Source organism: Mustelus asterias, chromosome 4 (assembly GCF_964213995.1).
Source record: "Mustelus asterias chromosome 4, sMusAst1.hap1.1, whole genome shotgun sequence".
In the NCBI taxonomy this organism is placed as follows: domain Eukaryota; kingdom Metazoa; phylum Chordata; class Chondrichthyes; order Carcharhiniformes; family Triakidae; genus Mustelus; species Mustelus asterias.
Window position 1 is genome coordinate 82,393,872 of NC_135804.1, and position 20,719 is coordinate 82,414,590.

The 20,719-nt window shown below is 47.2% G+C and overlaps 1 protein-coding gene across 2 annotated transcripts in view; it reads right to left on the reverse strand.

Moving 5' to 3' along the window:
* LOC144492341 (sodium- and chloride-dependent neutral and basic amino acid transporter B(0+)-like) overlaps positions 1–20,719 on the reverse strand; it is a 110,353-nt gene that overhangs the window by 40,232 nt on the left and 49,402 nt on the right. For both annotated transcript variants that reach the window (XM_078210335.1, XM_078210336.1), the window contains exons 6-7: positions 8,065–8,197; positions 7,235–7,375 (exon numbers count right to left, since the gene is read on the reverse strand). In XM_078210335.1, coding sequence (XP_078066461.1) covers positions 7,235–7,375; positions 8,065–8,197 — 274 coding nt within the window. The remainder of the gene's footprint in view (positions 1–7,234; positions 7,376–8,064; positions 8,198–20,719) is intronic.

The window sequence follows — 20,719 nt, forward strand, 5'->3', positions numbered from 1 at the left end:
ATTCATATAAATGCATATTGCATTTCATGAATGCTCATTAGAACAATGCTAACCACTGTGCCACCGTACCGCCCAAATTGATCCATGGAGTACCCTAATAGTTTTCATCGACTAACCCAAAAATATCCCATTTATTCCTGCTGTTTGTTTTGTTTTCTGCCCATTAACTAATCTTTGATCAATACTAATATATGACCCCAATGCTATGAATTCAATTTTGTGTCTAATAACCTTTAATGTCCAAATTCACTACGTCTAATGGTTCCCCGTGATCTATCTTACTGTTATGTCCTCAAAAAACTTGAACAAATTTGTCAAATGCAATTTCTGTTTGATAAACTTGTGTTGACTCTGCTTAATCATATTAAGTCATGATGTGGAGATGCCGGCGTTGGACTGGGGTGAACACGGTAAGAAGTCTCACAACACCAGGTTAAAGTCCAACAGGCTTATTTGGTAGCAAATACCATAAGCTTTCGGTGTTTAATGTTCCCTCCACCCACATTGTCTGTACCTTTAAGACCTGGCTGGCTGTAGGATTCGCATTCTAATCAGTATTCTGCAACTTGATTTTGTCTGTTTGAGAGCAGATTTCCACTCCATCTGATGAAGGAGCAGCGCTCCGAAAGCTTATGGTATTTGCTACCAAATAAACCTGTTGGACTTTAACCTGGTGTTGTGAGACTTCTTACCGTAATCATACTAAGGCCAGGATTTTCTCACCTGGTGGGATATTACAGTCTCGCCAAACTAAATGGAGATTTAAATGGCTCACTGCATCCATCAGGGGGCGACACCCCACGCCAGGGCTATAAAATCTTGGCCTATGATGGTCTAAGTGTCCTGTTACCACAGCCTTAAAAATAGATTCTCATATTTTGTCTAATGTTCAGCTAATGGTTTGTCTGATGTTAGGGCAACTGGCATATAGTTCCTGGTTTTTCTCTCAATCCCATTATAAGAAAGGAAGAACTGTTTGCTACTTTGGAGTCCTTGGAAACTGTTCTAGAATGGAAGGTATTCTGGAAGATCAAAACAAATGCATCTGCTTTCTCTGCAGCTCTCTGTTTTTTTAAACCCTAGGATGCAGCTTGTCAGGTCCAAGGGATTTGTTGTTGCTGAGTTTCAATTAGTCCAAAGCAGTTTCTTTACTCATACTGAAAAGTTCCTCATTCTGCTAGACCTTGCTTCCTCTTTATTTCAGGATTTTTTAATATCTTCTTCTGTGATGCTGTACAGATACAATTGATGAATTCCCAAATTCTTCCAATCCTCAGGCTTACTATTCCTTTTTCGCAACATTATAAACCTCTTCCTTTTATCTAATGTTATCTTTAACTCCTCTTGTTAGCCATGGTTGGATCATATTTTTCTGTGGGGTATTTGTGCCTTAGAAAAATGTATATTTGTTGTAAATTATGTATTAATTCTTTAAATGTTTGACATTGTTTATATTGATGGCATCATAACTGTCATTGCATCATATATTTTTGTGTAGTCTACTAATCTAAGACAGTTCATTCCTTGTTGCTACGTAGCTTGTTTTGTTTTGATTTAAGACCCTAATTTTGGACTTAACTAAATTATTTGCAACTGTAATATATAATTCTATCATATTTTGGTCACCCTTCCCTCGTGAATCCTTAGCTAGACTTTCTCAAGGGCAATTAGCGATGGGCCTACTGGCCTAGCCAGCAGTGGCCACACTGTATGAAAGAATTAAAAATACAAGGTTATTAATTAATCATTTCCCATTGCATACCACCTCCCTTCAAACATTCTGCTCCCCAGTTGGTTCCTCCATGTATTGAAATAGAAAATTATCTTCCCTGAACTCATCCTTCACATTACTGTTGCAAATTTGGTTTGACCACGAAGATTAAAGTCCTCCATAATCATGGAATTACATTTATACTTTACATGCATCGCTAATTTCCTGATTGATATTCTATCCTCCACTACAATGGCTACAATTGTTCAGAGGCTATAAACAATTCCCACAAATTACTTCTGCCCCTTTCAGTCTTTGATCCTCTTTGGCTCCTCTCCTGAGTTCACAGAAACATTCTGGGTGGGATGTTCTTGCCGTGCTCGCCCCAAAACTAGAACATTGCACCTGAGGTCAAGGGAACTTTGCATGGTCTGTCCCCCGCCCGCTATGATTCCCATGATGGGCAAGACAGGAAAATTCTCCCCTCTGTCTCTCAATTGAAATTGGCACTCCTCTGCTCCTCTAATCCATCCTCCCTGATTCTATAATCATCCAGCTCCAGTTCATGCTTTACTATCTCCTCTCTCTCTCCTGACAGCTCCCCCTACCAAAGTTGATGCTGGTACTCTCTTCATCATCCTGAAAGTGCTGTTCTTAGTGTATCTTCCCTAAAAATTGTGTTCTCGGCTTTTATTCTCTCTCTTCCATTCACCTGCCAAGCACTGCTCTCAGTTTCTCACCCATTAAATATTCTCCATGATTGCCCTCCACCACCCATCCCCATTAAAATACTGCTTGCAACTTTTTTCTCTGATCTCTTCCTCCCAAGTGTTGCTTCAGCCTCTCCCACATCAAGCGTCATGCTAATGGTTCTCCATCCCAGAACACTGTTTCAGAATTTTTCTCTCTCATCGCACAAATACACATTCCCAGCTCATCACCTCTCTCCCAATTTGCAAAACTGCAGTCCCCAACTACTCCTCTCTCACAAACACCAGCCTCCTTTCCAATGAAAATATCTGTCACCTTTGGGGTTTCACACTTTGGGGTTTCATCTTCCAGGATTTCCTTCCCTTCCTGCTGGTGGGATCTTCCCGTCCCACCAACGGTGCACCTCCGACCTGGGTTTCCCAGCAGAGTGGGGTGAATTTAATGGGAAATTCCATTGAGAGTGGCGGGGCCACTGGCAGGCTGCTTCCTGCCATTGAGACACACTTCGCAGCGGAGCCAGAGAATCTCGCCCATATTTATTGATCAATGAAACTGACAAGCTGCAGTCTTCAAAGAATGTAACTGCTCAGTTGTGTCCCTGCCTATGTGAAAGTCCTAAACTCACAGGACTCCTCCTGAGAACCTGATTTCAATGCTTAATGGGCGATTTCAAAACTTTTAGAAGCTTTTTCACATAACCTGGACTTTATCCATTTTGATCTGCATGTCCCTGCTGTCAGCATTCACTGCAGAATGGGAGCATCTTGTGAAGCTCCATGCTGGACTTCTGATGAGGAAACGATGACCAGCAACACCAACACTAACAGCACCTGGAGTAACAGCAGTTGTCTTCTATGCAGCCACATGATTCTCCATAGGGCAGAGGGAATGGACACAGGGATCCACTTCCAGCGAGGAAATAGCCCCTGATACCAGATATACAAATGGAGGTTTGATTTGATTTGATTTAATTTATTGTCGCATGTATTAGTATACAGTGAAAAATATTGTTTCTTGTACGCTATACATACAAAGCATACCGTTTATAGAGAAGGAAAGGGGAGGTGCAGTATGGAGTTTTACATTCATAGCTAGGGTGTAGAGAAAGATCAACTTAATATAAGGTAGGCTCATTCAAAACTCTGACAGCAGCAGGGAAGAAGCTGTTCTTGAGCTGGTAGGTACATGATCTCAGACTTTTGTATCTTTTCCCCGACGGAAGAAGATGGAAGAGAGAATGTCTGGGGTGCGTGGGGTCCTTGATTATGCTGGCCGCTTTTCCGAGGCAGTGGGAAGTATAGACAAAGTCAATGGATGGGAGACTGGTTTGTGTGATGGACTGGGCTTCATTCACAAACCATTGTAGTTCTTGTGGTTTTGGTCATAGCATTAGCCATACCAAGCTGCGATACATCCAGAAAGGATGCTTTTTATGGTGCATCTGTAAATGTTGGTGAGAGTTGTAGCAGACATGCTGAATTTCCTTAGCCCCCCCCCCCCCCCCCGAGAAAGTAGAGGCGTTGGTGGGCTTTCTGAACTATAGCGTCGGTGTGGGGGGCCAGGACAGGTTGTTGGTAATCTGAACGTCTAGAAACTTAAAGCTCTCGACCATTTCCACTTCATTCCCATTGATGTAGACAGGGGCATGTCCTCTGCTATACTTCCTGAAGTCAATAATTATCTCTTTCATTTTACTGACATTGAGGGAGAGATTATTGTCGTCACACCAGTTCACCAGATTCTCTGTCTCTTTTCTGTACTCTGTCTCATCATTGTTTGAGATCCAACCCACTACAGTGGTGTCATCAGCAAACATGAAAAGTGAGTTGGAGGGGAATTTGTCAACACAGTCATAAGTGTATAACGAGTACAGTAAGAGCTGAGGACACAGCCTGGTGGGGCATCGGTGTTGAGGATAATTGTGGAGGAGGTGGTGTTGCCCATCCTTACTGATTGTGGTCTGTGGGTTAGGAAACCTAGGATCCAGTCGCAGAGGGAGGAACTGATCCCTAGGCCACGGAGTTTGTAGGAATGCTGGTGTTGAAGGCTGAGCTGTAGTCAATAAATAGGATTTTGACATAAGTATCTTTGTTATCCAGTTATTCCAGAGTTAAGTGTCGGGCCAGGGAGATGGAGTCTCCTGTGGACCCATTGCGGCAATAGACAAACTGTAGTGGATCCAGATAGTCCGGGAAGCTGGAATTGATCCGTACAATGGCTAACCTTTCAAAGTACTTCATAATGATGGATGTCAGAGCCACTGGGCAATAGTCATTAAGGCACACTGTCTGGCTTTTCTTTGGTATAGGGACAATGGTCATCTTCTTGAAGCAGATAGGATCAGTGAAAGGAGAAGTTAAAGATGTCTACGAATACACTCGCCAGCTGGTCTGCGCAGGGTCTGAGTGCTTGTCTGGGTACCCCATCCGAGCTAGTCACTTTCCGTAGGTTGACTTTCAAGAAGGCTGATCTGACGTCTGCGATGGTGATTTCGGATACCAGTTCGGCTGAGGTTTCAGGGGCAGAAGGCATGCTCTCGCTGACCTCTTGCTCAAAATGGGCATAGAATGCCTTGAGTTCATTTCGGAGGGGTGCATTGATGCCAGCGATTCTACATACCTTCATCTTGTAGCCTGTTATGTCTTGCAGACCTTGCCACAGTTGGTGAAAGTCAGTGTGGCTAGCCTGGGACTCTCATTTGGTCCGGTTCTGTCTGTTGGCATCTTTGATGGTTCTCTGTAGATTGTATCTGAATTTCATGTATAGGTCAGGGTCGCCTGACTTGAATGCCTCAGACCTGGATTTCAGCAAGCAGTGGATATCCCTGTTCGTCAATGTTTTCCGGTTGGGAAACACATGGATTTGCTTCTTTGGCGCACAGTCTTCCACACACTTATTAATGAAGTCTGTCACTGTAGTGACGTACTTATTGAGGCTGGTCGCTGAGTTCTTAAATATTGACCAGTCCACTGACTCGAAGCAGTCCCAAGGAGATCATCCGATTCTCAGACCAACATTGCACAACTTTCTTTATCGGATTCTCAGCTTTCTCGATATGACAGTGCAACATTGCTTCAAGAGAGTCAGGCTTTTGCGGCAAGACATTACTGACATCTGCAATCCCCTGGAGTGAAACTTCCTTCCAAGATGGCAAGGTGGACATGTATTGTCAGTGGTTGTCAAAGTGACCACAGCCCTGAATGTCTTTACTCCAGTTCCTTCCTGGAATATGATGGTGAAATCTGCAGGATTTCACAATCAACTGCCCACAAATACATCTCTCAAGCGAGCAATTCCAGGTTTGCCAAGGTCCACTTTGAGGTCAGTCAGACACAGAGGGCTCTCACATTAGCTTCAGTGGCTGAATTCCCACAGATTCGCAGATTCATGGATGGTCTACATGTAACAATCAAGGCAGCCTCAGAACAACCAGGGGTATTTGTCATTTGTAAGGGATTCCACTTCATCAATGTTCACCTGGTTTGTGGCCACTGGAAGGTTTTAATTATGTTTGTGCAAGATATCCTGGAATTGAGCATGATGCCTTTCATTCTGGACCAGTCACAGGCCTGCATACAACCAAACAGAGTCTATGAATGGCTCTTTGGAGATCGTGGCCAAAATTCTCCAGCCGTTCAAACCCCGCCACCGCTGCCATTGAGGAAGGAGAATCTCCATTCAATCTCAGCCAAATCTCCATTCACTGCAGGGGGAGCAGAGAATCTTGCTGGCGTGAACGGTCGGAGAATCCCGCCCCAGGTCTGCAGAGGATGTGGCTATTGTACCTGTGGGGAGCCCTAAGACTGATGCAGAGGAAAAGTACAAGAGTCACATGAGGACAAGGGCAAGCACTAAACAAGCTATTGGATTGTTGAAGCTGTGATTCAGATACCTGGACAGATCTGGGGGCACCCTTCAGTCTGCACCACCAAGGGTGTCCAGAATAGTAGAGGTCTGTTGTACATTGCAAAACATGGCACCACAGAGAGGAGGGGAGTTGCTGATCATTTAGGACCGCCAGAGGACCAGGAAGAGGCAAAGGAGGAGGCTTAAGTGGACAGGGTGCCTGCAGTCCCTCAATTGGCTCTAAAAGAACCTGTGCTCATGTAGGCAAAGACATAGTTCAACTAACCTGAGTGTGTGAACCCATTTGGTACTCCAGTGTCAAACCTAATGTCACCCCTACCACCATCCACCCACTCCCTCAACATAAATCACTCACAAAGTCAGAAATTCTTCCATCACAGCACACTGCGTGCTCACCTTCTACTCTGGCCATACCCTTCATCCGAATGATAATATCCATTTGGAATACGGGAAGCAACAATGGAGAGGCAGGGACAAAGAAGACTTTCATTGCCTGACTTACTGAGATTTTCACATACATTGAGATTTCCATTGTTATAAACACCAAAATGAAGCCCTTTAATTTAATTAATATATCTTCCTCATTCATTTTCTATTAGTCCCATGTGAGACTGTTCTTGCTTTAACATCTTGCAGCTTTCCCACCTCAGGCTTCCATTCTTGTCCTTTCTGAAGCCTGAAGAACCAATACAGGATGCTGCCATTCCGACTCCTGCCAGGATCCCTTTACGCAAAATTCTTCCATTGACAGATGCAGATTGCCATCACACCCAATCTCAGATGTTAATGCCATGGTTGAATTAAACAGTCACAGCAAAGCTCACTTCATTCTTGACCCACTGCTGGCACCGCACTACCTGAATTTCCCCACATACAGGAAAATACAGCAACATGAAAATCTGAAAATTACATCTAAGATTCTATGGATTATTCTGATGTGTTCACCTCAGCATCAGCCAGTTTGGAGAAGTCTGATTGGTTTCCAATGTAGAATTCGATTCCTTTATAGGCTCCCTCCAGGGTAAGACCTCGGATCAGGAGTATGCTCAGAACAGCATACGGGAATGTCGCAGTGAAATAAACCACCTGACCATGGAGAGGAGTTTGTTAGATTTTTCTGTATTGCTGGTACAAATTTACAGTATTGAATCCAATTGAATGGTAAATTAATAGGATTGTAATCAAAGCAGAGAATGAAGTAGAAAAGAATTGGAGGAACAATGATCACATAAAGGGTAAATTTAACATTGAGCTACAAAACATAATTCTATCTAAATAGCACAATATTATTTTAACTTATGTCATGCTCATGGAGGTAACAGAAAATGGGGAAATAAACCAGAATGTGATGAATATATCTCACTCCTCACTTTGATTTATATTGTCTAATTGTCCAGACAAATCCTCATTTCACTCAAGTAAAGCCATATCCTAATCTGCTCAATCACTGAGCCAGTCCTGCCCAGCCTTCCCGAGCAATTGGAAATTCACCCAAAATCCCTGTATCAGTGACTGAAACCCTTCGAATGAAGGGCACATTTCAGGGGTTTGGGGAAATTGCTGCTGTTCTTTCACTCAGGAGAAAGAGCTTCAGATCTCACTCAGGCCTGAAGTGCTCATGAATTATGGATCTCCCATTCCCCAAAGAGTCACTGTTAACATCACCATGAGATAAACCAGCCCAATTCACAAATAATTGATAAATTCTAGTTTTATTGTTGCAGTAATCTGTACTTTGTCACTAGTTTTAACTTTATTCATCACCAATCATTTACCTTTCCTGAAGATTTGATTCCTTTTGATAACGCTGCCCCAGTAATCAGCCAGGCCAGAAGCAGACAGAGGGCTAAATACCAGACTATCTCCCCAGTCTCATCGATTGAACTGGAACGGCGTAAAACCACCTTACTGAATAAATTGACAACAAAGAACAACTTGTATAAGGATATATAATTCATTACTCACGGACACTATTAGAAAAAATAGGCAGAATTTTACAAGATTTTTTCGAAGTGTCCAGCTAGCGTGAAAACAGGAGAGTTACTGAACCATTTTTCGGGTGAGTTTTCACTCCCAATTTTATGCACTTAGTCTTTGAAAATATGGACCAGACCATTTCTCGCCACGAGAGACAGTGGGCCACTAATTCGCCAGACAGCCTGCAGCTCAGATTGGAGCCACAAACTGCGCATGTGCAAGAAAACCGGGGAAAAAACAGCTCTGCTGACAGAACCTCCCCGGGCCAGATATAACCTCCCCCTCCCCCCACCCACAGACATCAGGAACCACCGCCCCCCCCCCCCCCAACATTACTGACTCCCTTACCCAACACCCCAGGCCCCCCAGGTACATTGCCCCCTCATCATCCCACCCCCCGGGCCCTGATGGCTGACTGACATGACCCTCTCTCTCCCCTGCCCCCGATCATCACAGAGGCACGAATTACTCCCCCCCCCCCCCACCCCCCCGCCCCCGGCTCCATCAACACACCTGCAAGTGCTGACTTGGTTTCCCCTTCATGGTAACAAGGCAAACTGCATTAAACTTGCTGGAATGCTCTATTGGGCGAGTGGCTATTCCAAACTGCCTGTAGCTGATCTGCCCGAAAAGGGAAAGCTCCATAAAAACCCCAAGAATGGACAGACAGGCAGGCAGTGCAGAAAAAAATGGCCTCCCGGAAGACAGCCCCCTGTTTTTCTGATGTTGATCTGACCAGGTTGCTGGAAGCGGTGGAGGCAAGGCGGGACGCTCTCATCCCCCCAGCAGGACGTCATCCCAGAGGAAGGGATGGAAACGCAGCCTGGGAGGTGGTGGCAGCATGCATGAGAGCCAGGACGCTGGCCAGGAGAACTGGGAAGCAGTGCCACAAAAAACTGAATAACCTCATCTGGGCAGCAAGAGTGAATGTTTAACCTCATCTAGCATCTTCCCCCTAAATGACCCCCAGATCCCCCCTCCCCCAGCACGCTGCTTACTTTCAGCCCCTGACTCCCAAGCACCTCCCTTCTCCCACCCAAGAGTATCACAACCATTGCCCTCTGAGTGCCACCCCCGATACCCTGCAGGTCTCGTGCCATCAGATTTTACATGACTCCTTCTGTCCCCACAGGAGAAGAATGCCCATAATTGCTGGGAGAGGGCAAAGACAAGGGGTGGTGTGCCTGAGATCCGGGTCCTTATCCCCTTTGAGGAGCGAGCACTGGAGCTTGCGGGAGAGGAGGGCATGCAGACTATTAGCAACAGCATGGTCCAGCTGGAGCACCGAAGAGAGCATCTGCCAATCCTCCACTTGTTGGAGAAATCTCAAGTAAGTTGCAGGCAGCACAGATTCCTCTCCCTGCCTTGTGCCCGGTGTTGCAGGAATGGATCCAGATACACCTGGGCCATCTGGAATCGCAGCCCCCACTGCTGCTCCCACCCATCCTGCCCCTGACAGCTCGGAAGACTCCTTGGAGGAAGCTGATGAAGGGACCTCTGATGCCGGTACCAGTTTTACGTCAGCTTCCACCTCGCAACTCACCATCCCAGAGATTCTCACATCGGTGTGTCAAGTTAGTGGTGAAGTATCTGGGTCACTCTCTGGTGCACACAACACATCTGCTGATATACATCGGGTGGAGGAGGGAACATCCGAGGCCTCTGGCCTGCGGGGGCCTATCGGAGGTGAGGACTTAGCTGGCCCAGGCTACATGCTGGTCATCTGAGATCACTTCTCCCTCAGCTGCTGGAGATGCTGCAACAGAGCCAGGGAGTGCAGGAGGGGCTGACAGCCACACTGGACCGACTTTGAGGCTGTTGGGAGGAGTCCCAAAGCTTTCAGGTGGACCAGCTTATTGCCTGCCTTGCATGGTTCCCAGGCCATCACTGGTAGGGTGGCATCCATGGTGGAAAGCCTGGGACAGGAAATCCTCACCATGAGTGGCAGGCTCTAAGCGATGGCCGAGTCACAGCAGGCCACATCTGAGAGCCACAATAGGCTTCTCGGGATTCTGCGGTCAATGGCTGAGAGGCTATACACCTTGCAGGAGATCCAACAGGACAGTGCTGAGATACAGTGGGCTATGGCTGCAGCCTTTGAGATCGTGGCCAAGTCACAGAGGGTCATAGCTGAGGGGCTGCAGAGCTTGCAGGAGACCCTGCAGGACAGGTGTATAAAATTATGAAAGGCATAGATAGGGTGAACGGTGGGAAGCTTTTCCCCGGGTCGGTGGAGACGTTCACGAGGGGTCATAGGTTCAAGGTGAAGGGGGGGAGGTTTAACACAGATATCAGAAGGACATATTTCACACAGAGGGTCGTGGGGGCCTGGAATGTGTTGCCGGGCAGGGTGGTGGAGGCGGACACACTGGGAACATTTAAGACTTATCTAGACAGCTATATGAACGGAGTGGGAATGGAGGGATACAAAAGAGTGGTCTAGTTTGGACCAGGGAGCGGCGCGGGCTAATTGTTCCTTGTTTCTCGTTTCATGGCTTCATTCTATGATCATCTTGCTGGTGCCAGTACAGAGCGAGACTGCGGATAGTTGGGAACCTGTCTCGGGGGCAGGGAATTCATATGGTGTTCGTGGAAGTGGAAATGACTAGGGTTGGGAAGCATTTTCCGATCAGGGCCATTGTGATCTCCTGGACTCGTTTCGATCGCCTCAGGGGGTCGGAGAGGAATTTCCCAGATTTTTTTTCCCCATATTGGCCCTGGGGTTTTTCACTCTGGGTTTTTGCCTCTCCCTGGAGATCACATGGTCGGGAATGGGGGGGTGGGGGTGAGTTAATAGGTTGTAATGAACAAAGCATCGTAGCTGTGAGGGACAGCTCGGTGGATAGGATATTGGTATGTAGATAGGCTGGAAAATTGGGCGGGGATCCTGGATTCAGGATTCAATCCTGGACCGGGGAGCGGCGCGGGCTTGGAGGGCCGAAGGGCCTGTTCCTGTGCTGTATTGTTCTTTGTTCTTTGTTGACAGCGCCAGGACACAGCGGGCTACAGCAGCAGCCCTTGAGAACGTGGCCTAGACACAAAGGGTCATGGCTGAGCAACTGCAGAGCATGGCCCAGTCTCAGAAGGCCCCAACTCAGGTGGCCATCGCTGAGGGCTCGACCACCATGGCAAGAACGCCGGTGGTCCTCCAGGACTGGCAGGGTCAGGTGATGCTGTAGCTTCTGGAGCTCCTCTATAAAAGTCAGATTCAGACGCTTGATCAGTGAGGGTGAGCGAGGAAGTAAGTCTCTGCATTTAAGCTGCTCCGTGTTGCTCAGAGGATGTTGTTTCATGGCAGCCATGTTGCGTTTCAGGTCTGGAGGCCTGTGAGTGTGTGGGGGGATGGGGGGCTCTTGCTGTTCACAGCACGGACGCGGCTCAGAGTGCTGACCTCGAGTCTTAGCAGTGACTCTGGGTCCGAGTGCAGGAAGCACTGTTGCAGGTGGGGGATGGGCTGGAAAGTGGCAGTGCTGCAGCCTCAGGACTTGTCAAGCAGCACTGCCTTTGGCCACTGCTGCACAAGCTCTGTAATGTGTTCGATGGGTGGTGGGGGGGGGGGCGGGGAATGGGTGGCGTGTGTTATCATTCTGGGATCTGTGGGGGGGTATGGGGAGTGTGTGGTGCTGGGGGACTGGGGGGAGGAGGGTTGGGGAGTGTGTGTTACTGCAGGGCTATGGGGGGGTATGGAATGTGTGGTGCTGGGGGGGCTGTGGGGGGGGGGGTCTGGGGAGTGTGTGGTGCTGTGAGGCTGTGTGGGGGGGCGTCTGGAGAGTGTGTGGTGCTGTGAGGCTGTGTGGGGGGGGGGGGTCTGGAGAGTGTGTGGTGCTGTGAGGCTGTGTGGGGGGGGGGGGGTCTGGAGAGTGTGTGGTGCTGTCAGGCTGTGTGGGGGGGGGGGAGGTCTGGAGAGTGTGTGGTGCTGTGAGGCTGTGGGGGGGGGTCTGGGGAGTGTGTGGTGCTGGGGGGCTGGGGGGGGGTCTGGGGAGTGTGTGGTGCTGGGGGGCTGTGGGGGGGGGGGTCTGGGGAGTGTGTGGTGCTGGGGGGCTGTGGGAGGGGGGGGGGTACGGGGACTATGTGTTGCTGGCCTGGGGGGCGAGCAGAGTTCTTAAACCTCTCCATCTGTCTCTCCCCTTCCCCAAATTCCACTCCCCACCCCCAACCTTCGGATTGATGAGATGGCTTTTGCAACCTGTTGATCTTGCTGTTGTTTTGGTTGCTGCTGGAGCTGAGGGGGAGGAGCAGGAGGATGAATCGCGGACAGAGACCCAGGTCTTGTCACTTGCAGGAGTAGAGGGGACGGCTGCGAGAGGCAGGACGTGGCTGTCATTCGTCCCGAGGGAGGGGGGGCGCAGGAGGAGAGAGTGGAGACCCCGGCAGTTCCGCGTGCAAGTGTCCTACGAGCAACTGTTGGACATTCGGAAACCAAAGTCTTTGGGTTCCGGGGGGAGTATGGTTGCAAAGCTGAAACTTAAAGGCGTGAAGCTCACTAATTACATTGTGATGAATACAAAAAAGTGCAAATTAACGTTTTGCCTATTTTGGGCAGGATCCCAATTGTGCCAATTTTTTGGGGGTAAAATGGGAATGGGCGCGGAAACAGGTGCCATTCTCGCTGGTCGCATCATGCCAGATTTTACATTTTCCCACCGCTAAACGGACACGATGATGTCGTAAAATTCCTCACAATGTATTGTAGCATTTCATCAAATATAATCAGGATATCCAAATTAAGGATAATTAATTCTGATTTTGAAAGTGAATTGTCACAAAGAATTGAGATTAAATTTTATGACTTTTGAATTTTCACTTTCTGTTAATTTTCTAAATACAAAATTTAGTTTAAACAGTGAGCACTAATGAGTTTACTGGTTGCTGATTTAATGCTAAGGCATTCCTGATGATGCTTCATTCACTATCTTACCATGCATAGGAACACAGGAAAAAAGGAGGCCATTTCAGCTCCTCAAGTCCATTCTGCAACTGAATGAGTTCATGGCTGATCTGCAAGCTAACTCCATCGCCTCACATTTTCCCATACCCTTTAATACAATGGATAACTAAAATCTATCAATCTCATGTTTTAAATTTACCATTGATCTCACATCAATTTTCATTTGAAGAAGAGAGTTCCAAACTTCGACCTTCCTCTGTTTGTAGAAGCATTTTCTAATTTTACTCCTGAAATGTCTAGCTCCAATTTTTGACAATATCCCTAGTCCAAGACAACCAAAATAAGAGGAATGGTTTCTCTCTATCTACCTTACCTATTCCCCTTAATATCTTGAAAGCTTCAATTGAACTTCCTAAGTTTCAAGGAATTTAACTCAAGTTTATGCAATTTATCCTTGTAATTTAACCCATGGAGTTCAGATATCGTTCTGATAGTTTCACATAGCACTCCCTTCAAGACCAATATATTTTTCCAAAGATATGGTGATCAGAACTTTACACAGTATTCCAGGTGTAGTCTGACCAAGGCATTACATAACTGAAGCATGACTTTGTATTCTAAACCTTTAAGTATCAAAACAAGCATCCTAGTAACCTTTTTGATTATGTTCTCTCCTTGTCCATAAAAGTTTAATAATCTATATATCTGGACATCCAAATCTCTTTGGGCCTACATTGTTCCTCGCCTTTCACCATTTAGAAAGCATTCTGTTCTATCCTCAATCGGTCTAAAGTGGATGACCTCTTTTTTGCCCACATTAAATCCATTTGCCAGTCTTTCTCACTCACTTTAATCTATCAATACTTTATTGTAATTTTATGCTTCCACCTATATTGCTTGTAATGCTGTCTATCTTCATGTTACTGGCAAAATTAGATATGCGGCTTTCAATCCTGCAAACTAACTTGTCAATAAATGTAGTGAATTGTTGAAATTCCAACACACATCCTTACAGGTCACCACTAGTCATATGCAGCCATTAGAACACCGGCCCATTATCCCTACACTCTGACTTTTACAGTTCAACTGAATTTCTGACCAGGAAAATCAATTGCCTTCAATTTCATAGGCTTCAATTTTAACTTTAGTTTCTCATGAGAGACTTTATCAAATACCTTCTGAACATCCATTTACTTAATAACATTCATCAGCATTCCCATGTCCACTGCTTTAGTCACCTCTTCAAAACATTCAACCAAATTCGTCAAACATGATCTACTCTTTACAAATCAATGCTGGGCTCTCCCTGATCAGCTGAAAACTTTCAAGTTGTCCAGTCACCCTATCCTTTATTAAAGACTCAATTAAATTTCTGACAACAGAAGTTAAGCTAACTCACCTTTTTGAAATGGTGGAGCGCCATTCCCAATTTTCTGATCGTAAGGAATGATTCCCAAATGGCAAGAATTTTGAATGGTTGCAGGTAGGACACCTACACTGTTATTACATACTTCCTTTAAAACCTTGGATGGAAACCATCTGTTCCTGGTGATTAGCGACTCTTTAGTACCATGGTTTTCTTCATTACTATTGTTTGCTTATAGCGAGACCCCATCCTTGATTCAATATCAATTTGCTTGGGATTTCTGGATGTTGACCTCCCCCCCACCACAAATATTAACACAAAGTAATTATTCAATATGTGTTTCATTCCCTTACTTTGATTTACCATATCACCCTTATCATTTTAGGGGATTCTTAATTTCTTTTTTCCTGATTTTAAATATTTTTGAATTGATGCCTTTTGTAAGTTTCTTACAAACCCACAACCCCGCATCGCTGGCCTTCTGACTCCCCGACAGCCTGATCACTGGACCCCTGGATGTGTCCAGGCCAGCCTCGACCACGTTCCACTCCCCCAAGCCCGCCTCGATCTCTCCCCCTCCCATAGCCCCAATCTCCTGATCCCATCCTCCCCCACACCCCCCCACCGGTTGTCGCGATCCACCCCACCCCCCCGCAGTCCTGATGCCCCTGGCAGTCCAACCCCCCACCCTGATGCCCAGCCCCGATCACTGGCCTCACTCCCTCTGTCACTCAGCCCAAGTGCAGAGTGGCAGTGGAACCCCCAACCCCACTGATCTTCCCCCAACTACCTCAGAGGACATTAGGCCCCACCCCCATTAGGCCCTTCCCCGTTGGCAGTGCCAAGGTGTCCATGGGCGTTGGCACTTTGCCCCTTGGGTAGTGCCAGGGGGCCAGGTTGGTATTGCCAAGCTGACAATGCCCAGGGGCACCTCCCCCTCTGCCCTGACCTCCTGGGAGGGGCCTCGATGGCCTCCTTCACTCCTACGGGGTCAAGCCGCTAACTCCCCGCAAGTGGGGGGCTATTGTAAACCCCACTGGAGTGAAACACTCCTGTCGGGGGGGAAGAGGCAAGCGGGTCTGGAGATTTCAATCCCGGGTCCACTAATGAGATTTAAATTGTCAGGAAATTCTCATTTAAATAAATTATGCAGCTAAATTATGCGCTGATGCATGGAGCTGACGGCGCCAAAAATCCGGCTCCCGGAGACTTGTGGAAGCTTTGGCGCCCAGTGGGAAGCCCGCGAAACGGCCTCCACTTGAGTCTCCTCAAAACAGCGCAACGGAATGGGAGAATCACCCCCTTGGTGTTTGCATAACGAGTACCTACGCACAGCTTGATGTAGCCACACACAAAGGTGGCCATCAGGATGAGGCAGAGTTGGGTACCTTCTTTCCTCCCTTACACAGAGAATTGTGCAAAGCGTCGCTTCAGACATGATCCATCTTGGATTTCCAGATGAATTTGACAATGGCTCAAGTGACTGCTGGGCTAGACCTGCGCTACGTATGTCAACCCCGAGAGTACCTCACAGCTGATGACCAGGTTTCTGCCCACAATGGAGAGGTAGCATTGCTCCCACACGCGCAGTTTCTGCTTTGCCTTGGCAATACTTTCCTCCTAGTTTTGGCGCACGCCCCAGCCACTCCGAACCATATCCCCAGCACCTTCAGATAATCTGACCTGATGGTGACGAGGACAAAGGATAGGGCAGCCCAGTTCCCAAAGAACATGGCCTTGCCCTTGCTATGGTTTACCTTGGTGCCCGAGGCCAGTTCAAACTGGTCGCAGATGTTCAGGAGCCTTGCGCACCAAAAGAGTGCGTGCTTCTGTAGCCTGGGATCGGCACTCCTCTTATGCCCAGATCCTTCCTGATGGACTCGACAAAAGATTCTATGTAACACACAAACTGGACAGAGGAGAGAGGGCAATCCTGCCTGATGCCAGATTTGATCTGAAAACTTTCTGATTCCCACCCATTAATTGAAACTGAGCTACTGATGTTTGTATCAAGCAGTTGGATCCAATTCCAGATTCCCTCCCCAAATCCCATTTTGGAGAGTACATCCATCATGTAGGTGTGCGATATTCTGTCAAGCGCCTGCTCCTGGTCCAGGCTGATGAAGCAGATTTCCACACCCCTGTCCTGCACATAGGCAATCATATCCCTGAATAGCGCGAGGATTTCAGAGATCTTCCTGCCAGGTACAGCACAGGTCTGGTCAAGGCGGATCACTGACTCCAGAGCAAACTTGACCCGATTGGTGATGACCTTGGCTGGAATTTTATAGTGCACATTCAATAGTGAAATGGGTCGCCAATTTCTAATTTCTTCCCTTTGCCCCTTCTGCTTGTAGATGAAGGTAATGGTGCCTTTCCTCATAGATTCTGACATGCTGCCTTCCAGAAGCATATTCTCGTGCACTCCTGGCAGGTCTCAGAGCACAGCACAACTCAGCCAGTAAGCCATCACTTCTGGGAGTATTACTCATCTGAAAAGACTTGACGACCTTTGTCAGCTCATCCAGAATTAGCAGTCTGTCCAAGCTCTCCCACTCACTGCAATACAGATACATAAACTTCACATTTCAATCTGGGATTGTGCTCTGAAATGCAGCAAAAAAGGTAGTAACTGCCTGGTTAAAATCTTCCAACTTTCTGCATATGCTTTGGAAATACATTAGTTGTGACCTCACCAATCCATGGAAGGTGTGTTTGGGTAATGGTGTGTTGTGTGTATAAGTGAATGTCAGTTATTAAGAAAATAATACTATTATCGCTAACTAATGTCCATTGTCTTGTGCCAATTTAAATACTGTGGTGTCTAGGGAACTAACACTTAACTTGTGCGTTGTGGCTTTAGGGGAAGGTGAAGATTAGTGATGGTACTGCCAAATTCTTCTAATTTTGCTTCAGTTTGAGTCCAAATAACCCATATGTCAACACAAATACAGAAAGTAATGTTACTACATGACTGCACCATAAAGAATCATAGAATCGTAGAATCCCTGCAGTGCAGAAGGGGGCCATTTGATCCATCGACTCTGCATGGCTTTCTGACAGATCATCCCACCCAGGCCCTATCCCCTAGTCCTATGTATTTGACCCCCCAACCTACACATCTTGGGGACAAGTTAGCATGTCTAATTCCCCCAACCTGCACATCTTTGGATTGTGGGAGAAAACCAGAGCATCCAGAGGAAACCCACACAGATATGGAGAGAACCTGCAAACTCCACACAGTCACCCAAGGCTGGAATTGAACCCGGGTTCCTGGCACTGTGAGGCAGCAGTGCTAACCACTGTGCCACCATGCCGCCATGGGGACTTGGACAATCATAATCTGATTGAGTCAGCATGGACTTACAAATAGGAAATCCTGTTTGACAAACTTGATTTGAAGGTGTTACAAACAAAATTGACAAAGAAGAGTCGGTGGGCATAGTATAAATATCTCCCACTTTCTATGCCCTTTAGCTTTGACAAAGGGTCATCTGGACTCGAAGCGTCAGTTCTTTTCTCTCCCTAGAGTTGCTGCCAGACCTGTTGAGATTTTCCAGCATTTTCTCTTTTGGTTTCAGATTCCAACATCAGCAGTAATTTGCTTTTATTTATATGTGCATAGTATATTTGGATTTCCAGAAGGCTTTTGCTGAAGTCCCTCACCGGAGGTTGATAAGTAAAATAAAAGCATTTGGAATAGGAGGTAATATATTGCCATGGATTGAGGATTGGCTGACAGGCAGAAAACAGAAAGTGGGTTTCAATGGGTTATTCCCATGTTGGCAGACTGTGGCTAGTGGGGTACAGCAAGGATCAGCACTTGGGCCCTAGCTGTTCACAATATATATCAACCATTTGGATGTGAGGATCAAATGTAATATTTCCAACTTCTCAAATGACAGAAAGTTAGGCAGGAATTTGTATTGTGAGGAAGATGTACAGTTGCTACAGAAGGATTTGGACAAACTTAGTGGGCACAGTATTCCCAAAAAATTCTGAGTACCCAACAGGTGGGAAAATGGGAGGTTTTCCCATCCATTTTTTGGGCAAACTTAGTTAAATGAATTTACGACACTCTGTGCAACACAGAGGCCATCAGGTGATTCATGCGAGTGTGGGGAGAAGGGGGGGGGCTTAATCCCACTCGAGAAGCTGGCATCAGACTGCTGAGGAGGCCACTGCGCATGCTCCAATCTCCCACGATACTGAGAATTCGGTTCACATGAACCCCGCCCCCGTAGCCCCGCTCCCCGCCCCCCACCACCCCCCGCCGCCCGCCCCCACTACCCCAGATATTGAAGGCCTCCCAATCTGGCTCTGGACCTCTCTACCCCAAGACATCGCCAGCCCTGATCCACCCTGACCATCGCCAGTCTCCCAATCGCCAGCCCCGATTCCCTCTCCTCTGGCCGGCCCCGGACTCCCAATGGCTGGACCCACCACCAGCACCCATCCCCCCATACAGATTTCCCCTTTTCACTCCCCTACTACCTCCCGCCTCCCCCAAGTCTGGCTCCTCCCCATCATGGCCTCCCCATGGGGCCCTGCCCCCTCTGGCCCCGACTCCTCGGCACTGCCCTGTGCCCAGTGGGCATTGCCAGTTTGCCAGGTTTGCAGGGGCAGTGTGCCCAGTGGGCCTGCCAAGGTGCCAGGCTGGCACTGCCCAAGGGGCACAGCCCCCCCTGCCCTGACCTCCCCAGGAGCCTCAATAGTCTCTGGTCCCACCAGTGAGGCTATCACGCCTGGTCCCTGTTGCTGGGGACCACACATGATCCCTGCGGATGTGGACCTCCATCGGCGAGGTTGGAAACCTAAATGAGCGCAGACGATACCGTCCCAGGCTCACTAAATAGATTGAAATGAGGCAATGAATGTTTTACTCAGCTTTGTGCCATTCCCCCAGCGCAAGGCTGATAATATCAGAAAAAATGGCCCCGGGAAGATCGCCAGTCATGATTCTCGTTTTTGGCCTCCTGCTTAAATTTCCCGCCCGGCTACGCTGGTCGAGTAGCATAGCAGGGTGGGAAAATCACATCCAGTGAGTAGGGAGATGGAATATAATGTGGAAATATGAGAGGTAATGCAATTTGGTGGAAGGAACAGATGTGCAGAGTATTTCCTAAATGGTAAGAAATTAGAAAGTGTAGAAATGCAAGGGGACCTGCGTATACTTGTCCATAAGTCACTGAAGGTTAACATGCAGATGCAGCAAGCTATTAGGAACATAGAGTCATAGAGGTTTACAACAGGGAAACAGGCCCTTCGGCCTAACTTGTCCATGCCGCCCTTTTTTTTAAAAACCCCTAAGCTAATCCCAATTGCCCGCATTTGGCCCATTTCCCTCTATACCCATCGTACCCATGTAACTATCTGAATGCTTTTTAAAAGACAAAATTGTACCCGCCTCTACTACTACCTCTGGCAGCTTGTTCCAGACACTCACCACCCTCTGTGTGAAGAAATTGCCCCTCTGGACACTTTTGTATCTCTCCCTTCTCACCTTAAACCTATGCCCTCTAGTTTTAGACTCCCCTACCTTTGGGAAAAGATATTGACTATCTAGCTGATCTGTGCCCCTCATTATTTTATAGACCTCTATAAAGATCACCCCTCAGCCTCCTACGTTCCAGAGAAAAAAGTCCCAGTCTATCCAGCATCTCCTTAAAACTCAATCCATCAAGTCCCGGTAGCATCCTAGCAAATCTTTTCTGCACTCTTTCTAGTTTAATAATATCCTTTCTATAATAGGGTGAGGTGACCAGAATTGCACACAATATTCCAAGTGTGGCCTTACCAATGTCTTGTACAACTTCAACAAGACAGTCCAACTCCTGTATTCAATATTCTGACCGATGAAACCAAGCATGCTGAATGCCTTCTTCACCACTCTATCCACCTGTGACTCCACTTTCAAGGAGCTATGAACGTGTACCCCGAGATCTCTTTGTTCTGTAACTCTCCCCAACGCCCTACCATTAACTGAGTAAGTCCTGCCCTGGTTCAATCTATCAAAATGCATCACCTCATATTTGCCTAAATTAAACTCCATCTGCCATTCTTCAGCCCACTGGCCCAATTGATCAAGATCCCGTTGCAATTGGAGATAACTTTCTTCACTGTCCACTATGCCACCAATCTTAGTGTCATCTGAAAACTTACTAACCATGCCCCCTATATTCTAATCCAAATCATTAAT